The sequence below is a fragment of the Mastigoproctus giganteus genome, chromosome 6 (genome assembly GCF_048544385.1).
Source record: "Mastigoproctus giganteus isolate SK-2022 chromosome 6, ASM4854438v1, whole genome shotgun sequence".
NCBI lineage: Eukaryota > Metazoa > Arthropoda > Arachnida > Uropygi > Thelyphonidae > Mastigoproctus > Mastigoproctus giganteus.
Window position 1 is genome coordinate 71299494 of NC_143580.1, and position 20700 is coordinate 71320193.

At 36.5% G+C, this 20700-nt stretch overlaps 1 protein-coding gene across 3 annotated transcripts in view; it reads left to right on the forward strand.

Annotated features, from left to right (window-relative positions):
- LOC150084401 (cell adhesion molecule Dscam1-like) overlaps nucleotides 1–20700 on the forward strand; it is a 305476-nt gene that overhangs the window by 265845 nt on the left and 18931 nt on the right. For 2 of the 3 annotated variants that reach the window (XM_090376034.1, XM_090376035.1), the window contains exons 22-23: nucleotides 1153–1320; nucleotides 19576–19701. In XM_090376034.1, coding sequence (XP_090232160.1) covers nucleotides 1153–1320; nucleotides 19576–19701 — 294 coding nt within the window. The remainder of the gene's footprint in view (nucleotides 1–1152; nucleotides 1321–19575; nucleotides 19702–20700) is intronic. The other variant, XM_090376036.1, reaches the window with a different exon arrangement.

Below are 20700 nucleotides of genomic sequence, written 5' to 3' on the forward strand. Positions count from 1 at the left end.
AACGGACTTCACATAAGGAAAACTCTGTTGATAGGCACATTTATTAAATCTTAGCAACATGCCATTCGCAGGTATCCTTTTATTTTCAAATAGAAGCAAACCTTGAACAATCATTAAAACTGAAATTTTTGGAAATAGGAAGCAAAAAAAATTGCAAAAATTCTTCCAGTAGCTTTCTTTTCTTCATATCTGACATCAAATACAGAATATTTCGACCATTTTCTCGAGTTCACAGCCGTACTTTCCAGTAGCACACAGTCACCATCAATAATATCCAGGAAACGTGTATACCTTGGCTCATATATAGCCCGTAATGTATTATGCAAACGTGCAAGGCGTTTCTTGCAGATATTTGAAAAGGCATTGCTGAGCATAATGAGGCGAAAGCGCTGAAAGGCGTAAATCAACGCACAAAATAGCAATTTATCACCTATCAACCATGCTTGGCATTCGTAAAGGACTTCACCGCAGCTAAAACTATAAAAGTAAAGCGCTCCCATCCGGTCACTGCTTACGATTCCAAAGAAATCATCCCAGTTTAGTCACGCCATAAGTAATTCTACCACAGCCAGCGTAACAACCCTAGCATTCGTAATATACATTTCCATTTCATTTAGTATCCCTTCGCGTGCATATACCCACAGCGTGTGTATGCTCAACTGTCTAATAAATGAATGTATGTGAAGGATGGCTTGGTCATCATCGACAACTACACGTAACAAAAAAAATAAGCTCCTTCAAACTTCCTGAGTAGAACAATGACTTCCGGGTGTTTCGAAATAATAAATTTATTGTAAAATCCTTCTTCTCTGTGGAAAACAAATAAATAGAAAAGCTATGAAACAACTCTGATGGTTACAACGTATCAACACCACGCAGTTTGCCATAACAGCACGCATTAGGGCGTACATCGCGTGCTTAAAACTGTATGGATCCAATCAGTTGTCAACAATGTTTGAAAAAATACCTTGGAAATTAATTTCAGCAAAAGACATTTGCCATTGCAGCTGTCACTTAATGCTATTATACTTTGGTATTATTTCATTTGGAACTATTCTTGATATATTTAATAGCCAACTTTCTTTGATGTAAGCAAGTTTTCATGTTTCGTGTTTTTCCTCTAATTCTGTGCGTTTTTGATTTGTACTGCAGCTGTCACCTCCTCTCCAGCTCTGGTGCGCAAAGAAGCCGAACTTCCGTTTCACAAGAACTTGACACTAATGATTCCAGTGGTGGTGTCGGGGACCGTGCTCATTATCGTGTTCCTAACCGTGATGGTGTGCACAAGGAAACACTCGCAAGAAAGAAACCACAGACACAGTAAGTACAAACTTCGGCTTAATGACTAATTTTCGTACGAAGACTTTCCTAAGATCCTACATAATAAGCCCACTTATCGCAATATCTCCAGTTGTTAAAAATAATTGGAACTAATGCTGCGTATAGAATATCTCTGTTCACAATGCGCATTAAGAATACCTACGATCATGTAAGTTTGAAAAGTTTCATGAATTCGCAGTGCAATTTTGACGAAAGGTCTTCGGCTATTATACACAACAGAGTCGTTAAATTTCAAAATTAAAATTCCAGTTTCATTCTTTGTGCAGCAACACGTAAAAGCAACTGAATATCTCAAATGCGTTTCAAATGGAAGACTGGATTTAGCTCCAAAAGGTACTGTGAAAGATATAGTTATCAGGGCATCATTAAATCAGTTTAATAAATGAATGCTGAATTTATTATTTAATAAAACACATTAGAAACAAAAGCGTCTCTGAAACATGTACCAGAAGTTCAAAAAATATATAATTAATTACAGATACTTATGAGTATTACCGGGATATCATCTATACGTATTTACAGTTTATAAAAGTTTTTACAAGTTTAAAAACGTATTTTATAGAATATCTATATGGTATTTCCGCTAATGTCCCTTCTTAAAGCACACTGAATGCTTTGTAATGTCTTTTATTTAACAATAATAGACTGTCTGGAGGATTCTAAGTTTTTATAAGAAACTGGCCATGGTAGTTAGTTCCTGTCCGACATCAGAATTAGTTGCTCTGCTATTGAGAAAAAAATACTTCAACCCTTTCCCCCAGGGATTAAATTGTATATGAATTGCTCTTCTATTGTATATGAGTTGCTCTTCTATTGAAGAAAAAAAATACTTCAAGCCTTTCTCCCAGGGATTAAATTATTTATGAGATACGCGGACGAAGTCCTTTTAATGGGCAACAAAACACCACTATCGATACTTTATTTAACACAACACATGAGAGACCCAAATTTACCCTCGAAGTAGAAACCGATAATAAAATTAATTTTCTAAATCGTACTATATACAAAATCGGTACATCTTTAGGCACCAAAATATACAGAAAGAACACACATACAGGTAAGTTCTTACATTACTACTCACACCATCCTCTATACATCAAAAAAGCAGTCCTATACAATCAGATATATAATGCTATCAAATATAATCACACACAAACAGACCTATCCGTAGAATTGCAATACCTCACCAAAAAAATATAATAGTGTCCATAATAGTGCTAATAACCCTAGCAAAATTAATAACCACTTGAATAAGATACACAAACCCCTTATCGCCTTCCCATACCATCAACAATATGCTAGACGACTTCAACAGGTTTTTAAGAATACAGATATCAAATTAATATTTACATCTTATAATAAATTAAGTTCTAAATTCAATTCATACAAGACAACATATGAATATGGGACACAGGATTATAATAACATCATATATTTTATTAGATGTCAATCAGATTGTCAAGCATGTTACGTAGGCAGTACAACAGCAAAATTTGGGACATCAAAAATTTCTAACACGCGTGCATACTACCACTTTAATAGCTTCAAATCTGATTTATCAAGTACAGAACTAACGCAACATGTTCAATCTTGTAATCATAACCCACTCATCGATTCAGCGATTACAGTAGCTAAACTAAATTCCAGTTATAAAATCCTTCAAAATGAAGCCCTCGTCATTGAGTGGTTTAAGCGCCACACATCGTTCAACATATTAAACAAAAAGATTCCAACCAACTTCTCCCCTATTTGGAATTTAGCTCGTATAAAGTTTCCACGTGCACTGAAATGCATTTCGGGAACTCAACCTGTATATAACACATTCGCGCGCTCTTCCCTTCCCACTATAGCTAACTGAAGACGATTTCGAAAGTCGCTCGTGCGCGGCTATTAGCTTTTTATCTCACTTGAATTTATTTTAATTAGACAACCATAGAATGGAAGGTGCACTTTCCTTTCTTAGGCAATTTTTTAAAGCTCATAACTTAGTAATTTTAAATTTACAATTTCTTTAAGTTATTAGAATCTCATAACTAACATGTACGTGGTGAAACTTTCAATCAACTAAGCGGATTTCTATGAGGTGAGTGCTGAAAATTAAGCTAAGCTATATCTACGATCTAGTCATTACATCAGAGCACATAAGGACTCCTTAGAATATCATCAGTTGCTCTGCTATATATTGATGAACTCGTAGGTAGTCTTCAGTGCCCGATTCCTCGCAAAATTTGTAGGGCTCTATGGCGAGAGCATTATTGAGTCCAATTTTGTTAGATGAGAACATGTCCTTAAGATACACTAAATGTTGATGGTAGCCCGCAGTGAAAACCTCACAAGACTTCCTTCCCGGTCCGCCTAGTCTGGGAGGCTAATGATATTTGAAAACGATGGGGAGTCTATCTTCCCTGCAATAAATTTCGCCAGCAGTTGGATATTTATTTGAGGTTGCAGTCTTTATTTTCCATGGGGTTAGGCCGAGGCTGGAATAATACATGTCACATTAGGGCCATCCGGAATATCAATTCGTGAATTGCACATGTTCTCTGGTCGATTTGCTGTTTGCTGGACAAAAGACCAGAATTTCTGGGAGGGAAGGGGGGAAGTCTTGCTATCTATGCTTGAGACCGACTAACTCAGCCACGGAGTGAAAAAAATCTCATAAAAGTTCCTCGCGTCATTGATCGGATTCGAACCTGGGCCTTTTCCACCCGGTGTTACATAGTGGTGTAACAGGGTAGCGCAAGTAGCATAGTGGTGATACCACTACGCTAACCGCGCAGACAGGCCGAGGTTGAAATGGGGGATCAATCTTGAGATAGTGAACGGTCGTCCACTTAGCCTGTTAACCCGCCTCTCAGGATCCAATTCTTGAGTACATAGAATCTGCTGAGCTGTGCTTGAGGAGCTGAGGACCAAATTACAGGAGCATAGAGTGGGACAGTAAACAGGCATCTTTTGATGCACTGTGTCATTACAGTGGAATCCCTTACAACCACTAGCTCCTGCCTAATCGCCCACATAGCTCTGTATACCTTGGTCTTCATATTGTCGAAGTGTCGTCCCAAAGAAAGGCTTTCATCCCTTGTAAAGCCCAGGTCCATAGTAAGTGTAAGTGTAAGTGTGTGTTGTTGTCTTACGGCACCAGGGGTTTCCCCCATCTCCGCGTTGCTTTCATTGTGGTGAACCAGTTCACTGGGAAATGCCAGAGATTTAAAAGTGTGTGGGAATTGTTCATGTGTTGTGTTCTGTACCGTTGTTCATCTGGTCATTTAGCCGTTGGACCCCTATTGAGGCCCAACGTTGTCCCACTTACGCCCCGTGGAGGCAGACCAGGAACCCAGTAGCTGTAGATTCACTCTGGCAGGTCCTGCCGCTTAATTTCCTGGGATTTCGGCGGCTAGGACCTTAAAAAAAAAAAAAATAAATAAATAAAATAAAATAAAAATAAAAAAATAAATAAATAAAAAAATAAATAAATAAAAAAAAAAAAATAATAATAAAAATAAATATATAAGTAAATAAAAAATCTGCGCTGGGGTAATGTCGCTTTGGTTTGCTAGGCCGAGTTTTGGGCGTAAGGTAATTTTATCATATTTAGTTTTTGACGTGTGGGGCTTTCGCTATGATGAAGGTAGAGAGGGGAGGGAGACCGAAGATTGGGGGGAAAAGACAGAAATATGGGGCCAATAGAGTAGATAGCCCCAGTTTTCAGTGGGGCATGCCCATGCCCCACCAGAGTAGAAGTTTGGGGGTGGAGGAGAAGGAACAAAAAATGTCCCCTCCCCCCAAGGAAGTGGGAATAATAGGTGAAGAGGGCGAGGGTGTCCTCTTCAGATCGCCATCAAGCTGTTTGCAACTGTGCTGCGTTTAGTCTGTTCTCTACTGCCCAGGTCCATGTGGGAGGAAACCTTCTTGAATAGAAGGTCCTCTACTCGGATATCTATGTTGTTTTTCTTTCTCTTTTTGGACACTACTAGTTGCGCTGATTTGATCGGGTTAAGCTCAAGACCAATTGAAGTTAAGTAATTTTGAAGTATCTCCATTTGATGATTTGTTTTTTCCTGCAAGTATCGAATATGCTCAGCATCTTTTGAGGTTATGAAGAATTTCATCTCATCTGCGTAACGTAAGAAGCGAAGCTCGGAGATATTGCCATGAAAGGTTCCGGCACCAGTGCAAAAAGGGTCACCGATAGCATCCTCCCTGTGGTACACCTCTAATAACTGCGTATGATGCCTGAAGCTTGACGTAGCCGATTGGTCAAGAGCGCGAGTGCAGTAGCACACGCTCTTTGAGTGGACCGGGGTTCAAGCCCGTGACTACTAAACACGTTTAATATTTGTATTGATTGATTTATTGTAAAAACTCCACTGACTTGGTCGTTGTGCCGGAGTATAAACAAGAACATTTTTTTTTTAAAGATGCCTAGCCCTCAGTTACTTCCAGTAGCTGTTTTCTATGTTAAAGTATCGTCTGAGAATACGTATCAGAGCAGGCATTGCTAAACTATCTTAAGCAGCTTTTATGTCCAGGAAGAGGACGTCCAGCTGTGCTCGACTGTTGAGCACATGTCGAATTCTTAGTAGGGTATCCAACAATTTGGTGGTGGTGGATCTGCCCCTGACAAATGTGTGCAAGTAGGCGAGGGGGGGGGTTCTGTACCAAAAACATTGCTGAGGTAGATCGGATTGTATTGCTTTTTCAAATATTTTTAGGAGGATGCAGCACACGGATATAGGCCTGAAGCTTTTGGATTCTTCAATTTGGGCACTTGTCTCACATAGTAGCAGTTGCATATCCTTGGTATCTTTGCCTTTTCCAGAATCTGATTAAAGTGATGCAGGAGAAGGTCAAGGATAAACATGCTGCATTACTTTATCGAAAATTGTGGAGAGTTGTCTGGCCCCAACGTGGCTTTATTTAGTAGGATATTAATGATTTTCTTTAGGATGTAATTAGTTATCCACATTCAGAAGGTCAAACTTATTTGGAGGAGGGCTACACCGTACAAAATTGTCCCGACGCAGAAGCATTTTTGGTATATCTGATCAATTTTACAAATGAAACTCACAAATTGCGCAAATAGACTGTATATAATTGTACATCACCCTCTAAAAAGTATTTGTATACCCATTTCCTACAGTAGAACAATGTTTTCTTTTGTTTTCCTGTTTTCATAGTACATTGGATTTTCGCGGATAAACAAGTGATTCAGACCGCTATGTAAGAAAATCATGATCTCGTAATGATACGAAGAGAGGAGCTCACTGATCCCGAGATAACTGTTATTGTCGGATGTGGAGCTATTTCTCATTATGAAACTTAGGACATTTGGTGGTTTTGCGAGAAACCATGAATACTGATTCCCACCTTAACATTTTGGACAATTCCATGCTCCCAGTGATGGGGTAATTCTTCATTACAGATCGATGTTTGTTTTAAAAGAATAATGGCACATACCATACTGCCGGTGCTGTTTGAGAATAGTTAATGGCCAGTGCAGAGATACGATTCGAACCCTATGAAACATCTACGAGATAAAAGTGGTCAGTGTCGTGCACTAGTAACGGAGGGCTGTACTCAATTCAGTCTATCGTTCGTTGGGAAAAGTCTCCAAGAGAGCAAAGTGTGCCTTAGCGGCCAAAGGGCGACCAACGTGTTATTTAAGTAAGTGGTAATGAGGTTAGAATTAAACCGACGTGTATCCTGGTACTTTTTGGGGGGTTCGTACATAATTTAATGTGCTGTGCAAAAAGCATAATATGGATTGTAAACACTAACTAAATGAACTGCATGCTATAAAAACACTTATACATCACATTTGTTTATGCAGTTAGTTCATTGGGAACTATAAAACCGTACTATGAGTGTAAAAATTACACCTCGAATTACCCCTCGAAGTAAGTTTACGGTTTATAAAATGTTTTGTCCTTCTTTGCAGGTTGCACTGAGTTAAAAATGCACAGTTATCCGCTTTGTGTGCGGATGACTCTGCCCTCAGAATTCTGCCAATGAACGTTTTAGAACATTATGTTGGGTACAACATTTCATATGGGTGTTCTACTTAGTCTCTGGAAAAGACTTAAGAGTAAAATTTTTTTTTTTTTTTTTTTTTTTTTGGCCTCCGTCATCAGTACAAAATAAAATATATATTATTTTTGGCCTCATAACAGAATTTCAGCCCTCCTGGGTAACACAATTGGTAGAATCACCGTCCTCCCCACACCGGGTGGAAAAGATCTGAGTTCGAGTCCTGTCGATTATGTGAGGAATTTTAATGGGCTTTTTTCACAACGTGGCTTTGTTAGTCGGTCTCAGGCGAGGGTAGCATGGTTTTCTCTCCCGGAAACGCGGGCTTTTCGTCCAGCAAACAGAAAATCGACCACAGAACACACGCAATTTACAGACGGTATACACAGAGCATTATGGCCATAGTAACTGATGCTCCTAAAATCCCACTGAAACAGTAACAACAACGAAATTCTAAATGAAGAAAAGGTGAACCAATGTGTAGAATCTGCTGAATATAAAAGAAAACAGAGTGAACAACTGTGGGTTGTAATTCAGGAACACTAGTACAGTTCTGTATAAAGTAAAATTATCCGTTTTGTTTTTCATGATTTTTTCCATAGGTGCATGAAAAATATGGTACCCATCATCATCATTGGTTATTTGAGCAAATTTCTAGAACGGACCAATATATAAATTGCAAGACTCTCTCTCACAATTTCGATATTTCTCAGTCATATTACAGTAAGATCACCTTGCATATATTTTTTTTTAATTTTCAAGATTAAATAGAGGGGAAATCGAATATGTTGTTCATTGAAGTTATCTTCCTAGCTGAGAGTATATATGGTATTTCAAATAAATGAAGGCATCGTAAAAGCCAAAGAAATTCTGAAATAAAAAGGATAAAATGTTTTCGATACAGTCCTGAAAATTAGAATTCCCTAATAAAAGTACTGTATAAACTTAGTACTTTCGATACAAGGATAGAAAGTGCATTATAGTAGTAGTAGTAGTAGTAGTAGTAGTAGTGGCACATGATGCAAGAAAGCAAGTGTAGGAGCTTATGCAGCATCAGCCAAAAAAAAAAAAAAAAAAAAAAAAAAATCATCACGCCATTCCCTCCAAATGCCTGTCCAGTTCCTCCTTAAATTTATTTAACCTATCAACTTCCACAACGACAGATGGAAGTTTGTTCCAGCAATTAACCACCCGCTGGCTAAAGGCAAATTTCCGCACATCTATTCTACATCTGTCCTTTCTTAATTTGAACTTATGTCCCCGTAGGTTCGTAATCTGAACAAGTGGAAGGATCCCATCAGAATTCAGCGTGCTCAACCCATTCAAGGCCTTATATACCTCAATCAGATCACCGCGCAGGTGCCTAGTCTCCAGCCACTGCAATTTGCAGAACTTAAGCCTCTCTTGGTAAGAGAATCCCTTCATTCCCCTCACCAATCGTGTTGCTCTTCTCTGTACACGCTCAAGCAAATCTACATCCTTCCTAAAATGAGGCCTCCAGACCTGTACGCAGTACTCAAGGCGTGGCCTGACCATTGCCTTATACAGAGGGACAATCACCTCCTTTTCCCTGCTAGCAAAATTCCTATATATCATTGACAAAACCCCATGACCTGCCCTAGCAGCCTGTCTGCATTGCTCAGAAAACTTCATATCTGACTGCACAATTACTCCCAGGTCTTTTTCATTTTCTACCACCTTAAGTGTAGTACCACACAGTTGGTACGTTTCTCTGGGGTTACTTCTACCCATATGCAGTACTTTGCATTTGTCAAGGTTGAACTTCAGTTGCCACTTCTTAGCCCATCTGCCCAAATTATCTAGATCCTGTTGCAGTAGCACACTGCCATTACTGTCATTAACAACCCTGCCAACCTTTGTGTCATCTGCAAACTTCGACATTAAGCCTGATATCTTTGCATGTATCGTTCAACATTCTTGACTGAAAGAAATAACAGAAACCATATATAATTCGGATACGATAAACAAATAAAGGACCGACATCACCAGTGGATTTTAAATTGAACGCAAAACAGCAACGACAAATCTGAAAGGGTACTGTTGGAGAAACATGCTCCTGAAACTGGTCAGACCCGCATCAGACATCTTAATTTGCAGAATAATAAAATTGTATTTAACAAAGAATAATAGCCAGGGCAGTGGTGATTTGTAATTAATTTGAGAATTAGAGTTATCAATACATTTTAGAGTTTTATCGGATATTACAGACTAAACTAGATTTAACTGGAATCACAAAAGAGCTCTAAATTTCAGTAGGCGAATATAGTCGTATTTCATGGGAGAAAAAATTAGTCCTAGAAGAGTTTCAGGGGACGTTCTTGTGGAGATAAAGTGGGTTAGTCAGGAAGAGGTGGTTGATATCAATAAGAAATCAGCACGGTTCAACAACTATCAGAAAACGAGCCGTTGGGATACATAATTTGCTCGATAGCTCTTATGTTTCTATCTACAGTAAAATCATGTTCATAAATGACCTTAAAGATCCGCAAAGACCGACTTACTCCTCGACGTTAACTTTCCTATATGAAATAACAGTTGTAAGGCAGAGATAAGTATTAGTGAAGGGTGTAATCTAATAGGTCACGGAAAAGAATCATTGTTTTAGTGAAATTGGCAAAAATTTGAAAATATGAAGAAGAAAGAAAGTAGTCTTCTAAAAAAGATAGCACACACGTAAGTTCCGAATTTTTTTTACACAGCTGTAAGTGGTCCTTTCTATGGCAGGAAATGCATTTTCCGAATAGATTAACAAATTTCTTCTGCGTTCTTTCAATCAAAGCAAACACATTTTGGGAGCTAGAAACCAACTTTTTCGCATGGTCTAGATCTAGAATATAGAAAACCGTTAATAGTTGTAGAGACTATCTTATTTGTAAAGAAAATAACCTTAGAATGTTTGACCGAGCCAAATATTTTACTTTCCTGTAAGGTCATACGCAAATTATAGCAAACTTTCCAGCGAGACACCCAGTTCCTTACGTAGATGTAATGTTCACTTGACTTATTACTGACAAAAATAGAGCTTCCTGTCTATAAAGTTGACCTTTGGGCAGAGATGATGTCGCCTACATTCAGCAGATGACATGTAATCAAAATTGGACATACAGCACGTGACCTGATTTATTACTTCCCGCTACCTTGAGTCTGATTGACAGGCAGTTTCATTTAGTACATCGTGTGCTGCTTAGTATTCATTCCATCCTCCTTCATGTGATGGTGTTAAAACCATCGCATGAGGTTTTAACAGACAAATGTAATCATTAGCCAGCTGGTCACCTAGTTTCAAATACACGAAGGAATTCAATTTCCAGATGCAAAAGAAGTGGCATAGGGGAAATCATTATAATTTACCTGAACGGGATCGACAACAACAAAAACAGTCTAAAATTATTCACACTTAATAGAACTATTCAGGAATAAAAATGCATGTTGATGTACTAATCCTGGCGTAGTCTTCTTGCTGCACTAAATGGAATGAATAATCAAATCAAACGTAGAATAGACCAGTCTCGTGGGCGTCTTAAAAAAAGTTTTCATCCTTGAATTTTAGATAACATTACTCTCTTAAAGTCCAGTTCCTCTGTCCAGTTCCTTTGATTCAAAATCAAATATTGGTCATGATCATTCTGAACAGCTTCTAATGGCCAGTTTCTTTAATCGTGGACAACTTTGATTTTTTTAAGTTGTCCTGGTTTTTAATTCATATTGTACGCGGTGGTGGTTCGTTCGTTTTAATTAGTTATCTAGATTTCTCTATTAACAAGGGTGACCTTTCATGTAATTAATCGCGCACCAAATGCATTAGAAGCGTGGACAACCAAACTGAAATGGTAGCTCAAATATCAAATGAGGACCATAAATGATTTTTTCATATGAATTTTATTAAGGCCTCCAATATGAATTTCGTCAAACTACACAGGGACAGACAGTCCTTCATACATTACAGACGAGCGCTTGTACATTTAGAGAGCCGACAATACTGCAGATCATTAAGAAGAGGACAACAGATCATTAAGAAGAGCACAACAGATCATTATTACTTAAAGCGTATTGGTGGTTGTGGCAATCGATGACCTTAAAATAAGGCGATACTTTACAAATAATATGATTGCCGGCTGACTAATTCATATCAAAGAAGTCAATACCTGAAGGTACTATGGCTACCCTCATTACAAATGAATCTAGTGTATTCCGAGCATGCGCCAGCTTATGTAATTTGAAACTTCAAAATGCGTGTCAGTTTATCTATTTGAGATTGATTTCGGTACATATAAAATAATAATTTTAATATTCTGTAAAAACATTGTACAATAAAAATATTGATATGTACTATATCATTAAAAAATCGAAACCTGTTAAATTTAAATGAACTTTTTATTAAAGTTGTCATTAATCAAAAAATCCATCATTGCAAAGCTGGTACGGTTAGCAATGATACGGTTTTCCCTCAAACAAACGCCTGCGAAGCTCCAATCCTTGTGGTTATCACTTCACTTGATGCCTTGGGGTCGATTTTGACTGAAAACTCAGATTTAATTTTCGTACTGAGCAGCAACTGGACAAGTTCATTCTCATGAGCAGGTTAGCAAAACAGCGTATATTTTCAAGTTCATGATATCGCAAAGCTAAAAAAAAAATATATATATATATATACGTTGTGTATAGACTATTATATACTCTACAGTTCTTTATGCTGCTGAGATTTTGGAATCTTCAACACCCACCACTACTGACCGAATTCATTCGGCCGAATTTTTGTAGAGTGTTTTCCAAGTGGAGTGTTACCCAAGTGGGTCAGATGACCCAATTGGGCAACGCTCCACTTGGTAAACACTCCCTCCCAACTCCGGACTACTAACATGGTCCGGTTGCTTCCAGTACCACCCTTCGAACTCTCACTGATACCATACCGTTATCGCTAACGACAAATGCATTACTGGATTAATCTCTTCATCACATTTCTAGTATATGTGCCACTGGCTCATTTCATAACCAACACTGACATCATACCCAGGACTCCGTCGTTGTTGTTGTTATTGTAGTAGAGTTTTAGGAGCATCAGCAACTAAGGCCATTTTTCTCCGTGTATATTCTGTAAATTGCCTGTGTTCTGAGATTGGTTTTTTGTTTGCTGGACGAAAAACCCGAGTTTCCGAGAAAACCATACTACCCTCGCTTGAGACCAACTAACTCAGCCATGTTGTGAAAAAGGCCCATAAAAATTTCTCACTTTATCGATAGGACTCGAACTGAGGTCTTTTTCACCCAGTGTGGAGAGGGAGGCGATCCTACCAACTGTGCTACCCACCAGGGCAAATATGCTATCCTAGATTCCGATGTTTGCATCTGTCTGATGATTCTTACAATCGAATGATTGCTAGACTGATTAACTCATTCTTTCTCACCCATTCATTCTCGACAGTGACTTCATGACATTTGCTGGAGACAAATAATACCATATCAGTAAATACCAAATAAATACCATTTCAGTCGAAGAGATATATCTGCTTTTATATCTTGTGTTGCTACTCTATTCTGATTGTGTTTCAGATACCCAACTGGGCTCTCGCATATCAAGACAATTTTCTTCATTTTATATTACCAAATATGTGCATTTTTTCTCTGTTCATGTACAGCTTCGCAGTAATAAAGATTAGATTATTGGTTAATTAATCAAGATTAGCTGAAGTACGAAATAGCCGTTCACTTTGAATGTCTTATTATAAACGTCTAAGCAATAAATAAACCAAAATTGAGTGATATATGACAGCTTTAATAAAGACAAATTCAATTTTTAACCAAATTATGTCTGTCCTTCGTATACGCGAATTTCTTGACTTCTTATATTACTACATGCCACGAATGATTAATTATTCGATTAAACAAGTGAGGTATATTAATAAAAAAAAAAAAAACATGGCAACAAACCAGCTCAAGTTCTGAGTATTTCTCCTCCTCCGTCCCATCATTAATAATTTAATATATCTTAACCTAATAATTTTCTGTTATTAAGTTAAAGATTAAATAATTATATATTACAGATTAAATCATTCTCCGTTATTAAGTGAACAAGATTAACAAAAGTTAACACAGTGATATTTTAAATGTTGTGTGAAAGGCAAGTGGATTTGGGAGAATTTACTCAAGTATTTTACGAAATAGTGTGGAAACAGCTGTGATAATTATAAGATAATTACATTGCTTAGGAACAGAGCTGCAGATCTGATTATAAAAACAAAAAACGTCTATTATAACCAATTTTTTATTGATAAACATAGAGCTCAAATAAAAATAATTCCTCCTTTTGTACACCATTATGTACTAAAGGAAGAATGGAATATAATAAATATTTGTTAAGTACAAGAAAGAGACTATTAACGGAAACCAAATTAAAACATTATTAGAGAAGATATCAGGCACAAATAGGTATGAGGTTGTAAACATTGCCAAAGCAATTTTGAGGTCAAATAGGTTTAGCAATGATTATTGCCGAATTATTTTTTAACAAGAACTTTCCTCATATTATAAATTCTTACGTTGTTTTAGTTTCTTCATATATTGAAATTCTTAAGACTACAGTGAAGTTAAAAAATCAGAACTACTGTGGATTGAATTTCATTACAGCAGACAGCCAAAAAGAATAAGGAAGTGTTTGCTGTACTTCTAGTAGAGCTGCTAGGAAAAATGTTTGAAACAAGGTGTTATCTAACTAACTTCTTTTTATTCAAGATAATTCCAATATATAAAAGAGATAACCAGAAGATTATTACAATTAAATGCATATAATTGTTTAATAAAGTCATTAGGTTGTTGTATATAGGGTTTGTTTTGAGTAACTTAGACTACATTCATATATATTATGTCTATAAACTTCGCGTGTTCTGGGTCGATTTGCTTGTTTGCTGGATGGAAAACCTAACTTTTACGAGTGAAATAATGAGATCCTAAGTTCGACTGACACTGTCATCTTGTGAAACAAGCCCATAAAAATTCCTCGCGTCACTGACAATTTGGAATTAGTCTTTTCCACCCGGTGTGGGGGTAGACTGTGATTATACCAACTATGTTACCGCGAGGGCTAATACAATCAGTACTGAATAAGATAATAGAATATTATACAAGTGTATCATTTCACTCATCAGTATTTAACAAGTTCTTGTGACCGAAGTGATCTTTTGTGACGATGATATTGAAAAGACAGCTGTCACTGAAGAAGGGGTAAGAATATACCATTATGTACATATTTCCAATTCGGAAATAAACATAATAATACCAACGTAGTTTTTGATTGCTTTATTATCTTCAGACATACACAGACTGTTAAACTTTAATGGAGTCTTAATTTATATTAAAATAATAAAAATTTCATTTTAATCCTGTTTACAGACTTGACCAAAACTTATTAGTTAATGGATATTCCTATATTGCAACATAAATCATTGAAATATGGAATAAGAGGAAGATTGATCAATTATTAGCTAGTTACTTACACAAAATAATAATCACAGTGGAACTGGATAATATAAAAATGTAAATCAGTAGAAATAAAAAGTTCAAGTTTTTGACTAAGCATTATTGGCCCTGCACGAGTACTGAAAGTACTCATGAGGGCCCAATAATGCTTACTATTTATAATAAGAAACAGTTGGAAGTCAACAGTTGGTTTGACGTCAGATTTACAACAGGATGTTCTACATTTGAAGAATTGGCCGCATAAAAAATTATACCTGGATTTTAAAAATAAATAAAATTTTGTTAATTAGACCTCTCCATCAACTTTTGGATTTATAATCTTTCATTAAAATACATAGTCATCAATGGGTCCATGTTCAGAATTTTCGTAACTGGAATTGTAAGAGAGTGGAAGTAATTTTAATTGTTGATACTTAGATTTATGCACTTCTTTTTTTAGTCTAAATTGGACCAATACAAGATGCCAGTCTGTACAAAAAATATTTTTTTGTTTACTTTTTCTATTATATAAAGAACAAGTCTGAAAATAGACCCAAAGAATCAGATTAGAAACTTCATTAAAAATACAGCTACACTGCTTAATATTTGAGTACGCTCGAATATTCTCGCAGTTGATGCACTTACGTTTTGAACAGATTATTTCAGTTCTTTACCAGGTTTTAAAATTATTTATCGAGATTTAAAAAATTACCAAAAAGCAACTTTGCTCCTTATACAAATTATTCATAGTTAAATTTTTAAAACTTCACACGTAATCTTTTTCTCTTTTTTTTTTTTTTTTTTTTTTGTATGTGAATGAATGAATTAACGTAACTAACTTAATACTGCATATGCATTTGACAGCTCGATTATAAGTTGTATTGAGACCGAAAGTGCCGCCATCTCTTGATACAATTTTGAACTAGATTACGCATGTTTTTCAAATATCTAACTCTAGAGAAAAATATGGAGAAGCGTATCATAAAATAGAATTGCTTCGTGTATAATGCGATAGTGACTGCAGATATCACACGAGTTACATGATTAATGCATTTCTAGAAGTTATCGCGTAAGGAAACGCATAATTTTGGAAATTATTTTCCCATTGATAAAATAAAACAGACTGGGTTACTTTCTAGATCTGACTATCCAACTTCTTTTTATCACGCATATACTGTTTCGTATTAAAGGGTTTCGTTTTAAGCATTTTAAGTTAAAATACGATTATAATTACAAGACTGTTTAATATATTATGTACTTATTGTCTGTGTACAAAAAACTGATCATCAAAAATAATAGAGTTCTAGAGTTCAACTCTAAAAACCATTCAACAGTTTCAAGTGTCGTCGCAGTGTGGCGCACCCCACGACAGAAAACTATACCGATTTCTGAACATGGACGGATGCAGTCTGGATGTTTCCACAAAGGAAAAGTGTTGTTAGTACCAAGGCGGGACTGACCCGAGCGGCTAGGTGGCGAACGTTGCCTGGATGTGTTGTGTTTTCTAGGGTGGTCCCTAAACGTTATTTTAACTCTGTTACAGTGATGATACAGAGCTCTGTACACTGGTCAAATATGCCGGGGCTAACAGCGTTTGTGTGGTGTTACAGGTGCAAAGGTGGGGAAAAACTGTTGAAAGCGGCCTGGGCCAATTGGTCTTGAGAGTTTCACCAAAGCAATGAAAAGGCTTGGAGTCTCGCATACAATAACAGAAAAAAACAAAGGTTAAATTAGTAATAAGAAACTAAGTATATACAAAAATCCCAAACGATATAACATGCAACACCAAGCCGTCACACTGTGGAAACTTTGAACCAATGGATGTGATATAATCTTGTGATTTTGGGCAACGTTCCTTCATGAATAGCTGTCATTCATCATTTTCTCTTATAATTTGTGGTAAATTTTGTTGGCTTCATGTCGCTAAGAAAGGAACGCTTTACTCTTAATAAACAAAGACTGATGCTTCAGAGAAGTAATTTTTGTGATTATATATACTCGTATTAGTATCTCTAGGTATTACATACTATTTTATTTTAACTGTAATCCTAACATTTATTGAAATTATTTCTGCTTCACATTCGAAACGAATCCTTGCAAACAATCAGAAAGAGTGCACCATTGACCCGGATTTGTTAGATGCTTGGGTATCTCAAACGTGCACCACTCTTTTTGAAGAAAGAAACCTTCAGTCCCCCCTCCGTTTCCCAAAAATAATTAGAGAGATTCCACATTGGATCACTTCTCCAAAGAAAACCTGATCACATGATTGATAATCTGACAAAGAAATCGGCTGAGGGGCTTTTTATTTGGCAATTAATTAATACAATATCTGACATTTGACTTTTAGAAATCTCTCAATATCTTAAGCCTATGCAGATGGGCTACTCATTCCTAAAAATATATGGAAGACTAATTCACCCAGCACTTGTTGGACGTTGTCCCTCTATTTTCCATTTAGTAATCTCAAAGAGCCTCTCCTGCAGAGGTTATTTTAGAAGCAACGTTATTTAACTGTAAACAGCGCGTTTTACTCCATACCGGGAGTAAAACTCGCTGGGTTGAATTTCGTCAACGATGCAAGGAACTTTTATGGGCTTTTTCACTCTGCGGCGTTGACAGAAAGGTTTCTCCATGAAAATCAAAGGTTTCATTCAGTAAAGCAGGAAAATCGACCAGAGAACACGTGCTACTTATGGATATGATAAACGTGGGCAGATAAGTGTTCCCAGGTTGACCTAATATGACGGGGGTTTTTCTTTTCTTTTTTTTTTTTTTTTTTTTTTTATACTTTTACCAACATTAGAGGTGTTAAAGGACTTCTCTCTTCTCATCTTCTGCATTTGAGTCCTTTTCATTTACTTAATTTTTTTTTTTTTTTAAATGTGAGCAATTTAAAATTTTTCATTCTGTATAAGGACCCTAAAGTTTATGGAATCGTTGTAGAAGTTAATTCAAATATCATTTCTTTGTTCAATCTCTTTGTCAATTACCGTATTATTCGGACGATAAGATGCTCCCACGTTTTAGAAGGAAATTTTTGGGAAAAAATATTTTATTGCATATATCTGAAGCACATATCCACATGTGCTTATTAACGCGAAATAAAAGTGCATAACGAAGTATTCACTCGCCGTAGAAAGCCGAACACACGTTGTCACTACTGCTACACTTGTCAATACTAATGCAATGGTCTGAAATTTCATCTCCCACAAAGGAAGAGTGTACCATTCAGTATCATCAAGGCCACTGCTAATTCCGAAAGACTTGGCAACTGTCTCGTGTTTTAGTAACTCCCGTGATATTTTTTTCAACCAATTCGGCCACTTGTGATATTGTTGGGTGCTTCTTCCGTCCTTTTATCGTCAAATCGTGATTTGCTATCTCTGTCCCTCTTGTCCATCCAATGACCATAAAACGGAAGACAAATTTTAGGGCAAGGTTTTCCAGTGAAAAAAAAAAGAAAAAAAATACGCCTTATAGTCCTAAAAATACTCTAGTCAAGAAAAATCAGTGCAGATTGCCTTCACTAAGAAAATATTTAAGGACAATATACAAGTTTTGGTCAATGGTAATAAAATCGATAGAGTCAGTGCTCACAAAGACCCCTGCGTTTTCGTAAAAAGAATCTCACCTTTTAGCACTTTAAAAACACGATACTAAAAGCATACGCAGCACAGAGGATCTTCCCAAACAGCTGGTCAGGGTTTTCAGTACTCAATAAATTATTAACTGTAGGCTGATGGGCCTATTGCCAATGATTCTGCAATCTTCTGTCATTTGTTCCTCTGCTCCTACGTACTTCAACCGATCCCTATGCCTCGCTGAATAAAATTCCCACCGTGCCTTAACCATCTCCATAGCAACTGGAAACAACTCATTATGTACTCAGACATCTCCGTTATAGTCCGTACTCAACTTCAGAATGGATTTGCCTAACTTGAAACAAGTCAGGCAAGTTTTAGGATGGCAGATCCAGCTTCGAAACAAGCTGAAGAACTTAATATACATCCAGTGCGTGTTCCCAGCAACATTTTTCTATACTTTGACAAGTTCGGCGAAGAGATGTAATGCAGAACAGCCAACCTTGTTGATATTTACAAGCATCTGACTTCCTAATAGTCCAGAGGTTTAACTGATTCTAGAAACATTCTCCTGTCCCGTGATGATTCGACCCATTCCAGTACAACAGAATCCTATTGTATTTTATTTGTTAAATGCTGATATGTAGAAGTATTCGCCACTGTTTTAAGGTTCTTAACTCAGATTTCAGTTTACTTCTGTATATATTGATCTACTTAGCATTGATATATATATATAATCATTTTATTACCCTCCTAGCCAGCCCTGCGTTTCTGTACTTAACTGATTAAATAAATATATTTTCTGGTAATACATCCAGGTTTACAAAGTAATCAACATTGTTTCTATTAAAAAGAGTCTGACAAAATCTGTACATGGACACGAACTGCTGATACAGCTACGATATTCAATCTAAATCGATCTTCTTGATTTAAATTTATTTAAAGATGTGCCCACCTTTTTATGATTTTGATATTTAAATATGAACTTAAATAACTTTTGCAATAAAAGTTTTAAAAAAAGTATTTTGAATTTCCTACTTGGCAAATGACAGATGGGAAATGCCGTGGATTACCACGTTTTTATTATTTTACAAAATTACGTGAACTTAACAGGTTTTCACTCCATTTTTCATTCCTTTTCCTTCAGACTACCAAGCCAGGAAATCCCACGACTCCATGTTAATGGCCGAAGTCGTAAAAAAGCCTTTATCAAAACAGAGCATGGATGGATCGCATTATTCTTCCCCTACCCACCGCCATTCAGGACCAGGCCGTGAGTACACGCACTAAATTCTCATTTCAAGTCATTCTGTAATGTTCCTTGGCTTACAGTTCCATTTAAGAATATAAATGGCTTTTAAATATTCCTTTTAAAGTGCTTCCAGTAAAAGCATTCCGCAGTTTATGGATGTCAAAAATTCTCATTGCTATAAACCAAACTATCATTTGTCCTAATTCGAACTTGAAATAAATTTCCCAAATATTCAAAGTATAAATCACAATCAAGTAATGGGCGTTTGTGGTGTATCGCGATAGTAAAGTCTGATCTAGCTGATAAAAAAATGAATATTTTATATGCTATTTATATGAAATATCAATGAAAAAGAATAAACAGAGGCGATATAAAGATTATAAAAGATAAATATTCCAGCGGTTCCCAAAGGAGGAAAACTGCTTTTAACTGAACACGTCTCCAACAAAAGCCAATAAACAGTTTTAATAAATCAGGTCAATCAGAACAATTGATTTAATCAGTATATGAAGGAATTGCAATCAAAAATTTATGGTGGTTTACATAATATTTTAAAACAGCTTATTACTATTCGATCTTCAGTGTGTAATTCATTCTTCAGTAATTCATTTGTCATTTTTTAAACTTTCCTGAAATACGGGGAAAAAAAAGAAGAATCAAACATAGACAGAAATTAAAGGCAAGTAGAACAGAACCGGATGTAAAATGCAGAACAGAATGTACAAAAATACTCAAATGGGAACATTTGGTACGTTCCCTATGCTTAGCACAAACAGCTGAAACATAGCTATGCAATCCGAACAGATTTAATTATACTGTTGAATCTATTCATTGCAGAGTGGTGCGTTAAGTCAAGAAGCAGAGGCTTTGTTTGACTGTTTAATAAATGTAAAAAATAATTTTTATTGACATAATGGATGCTTCAGCCCTTCTGATATCAAGGTACGTAAAAAGGGCTGCATGCGGTCTTTGGGTAAATGCGTGGCCACCAGTATGTACATTGAGCAACTGAAACCGTAT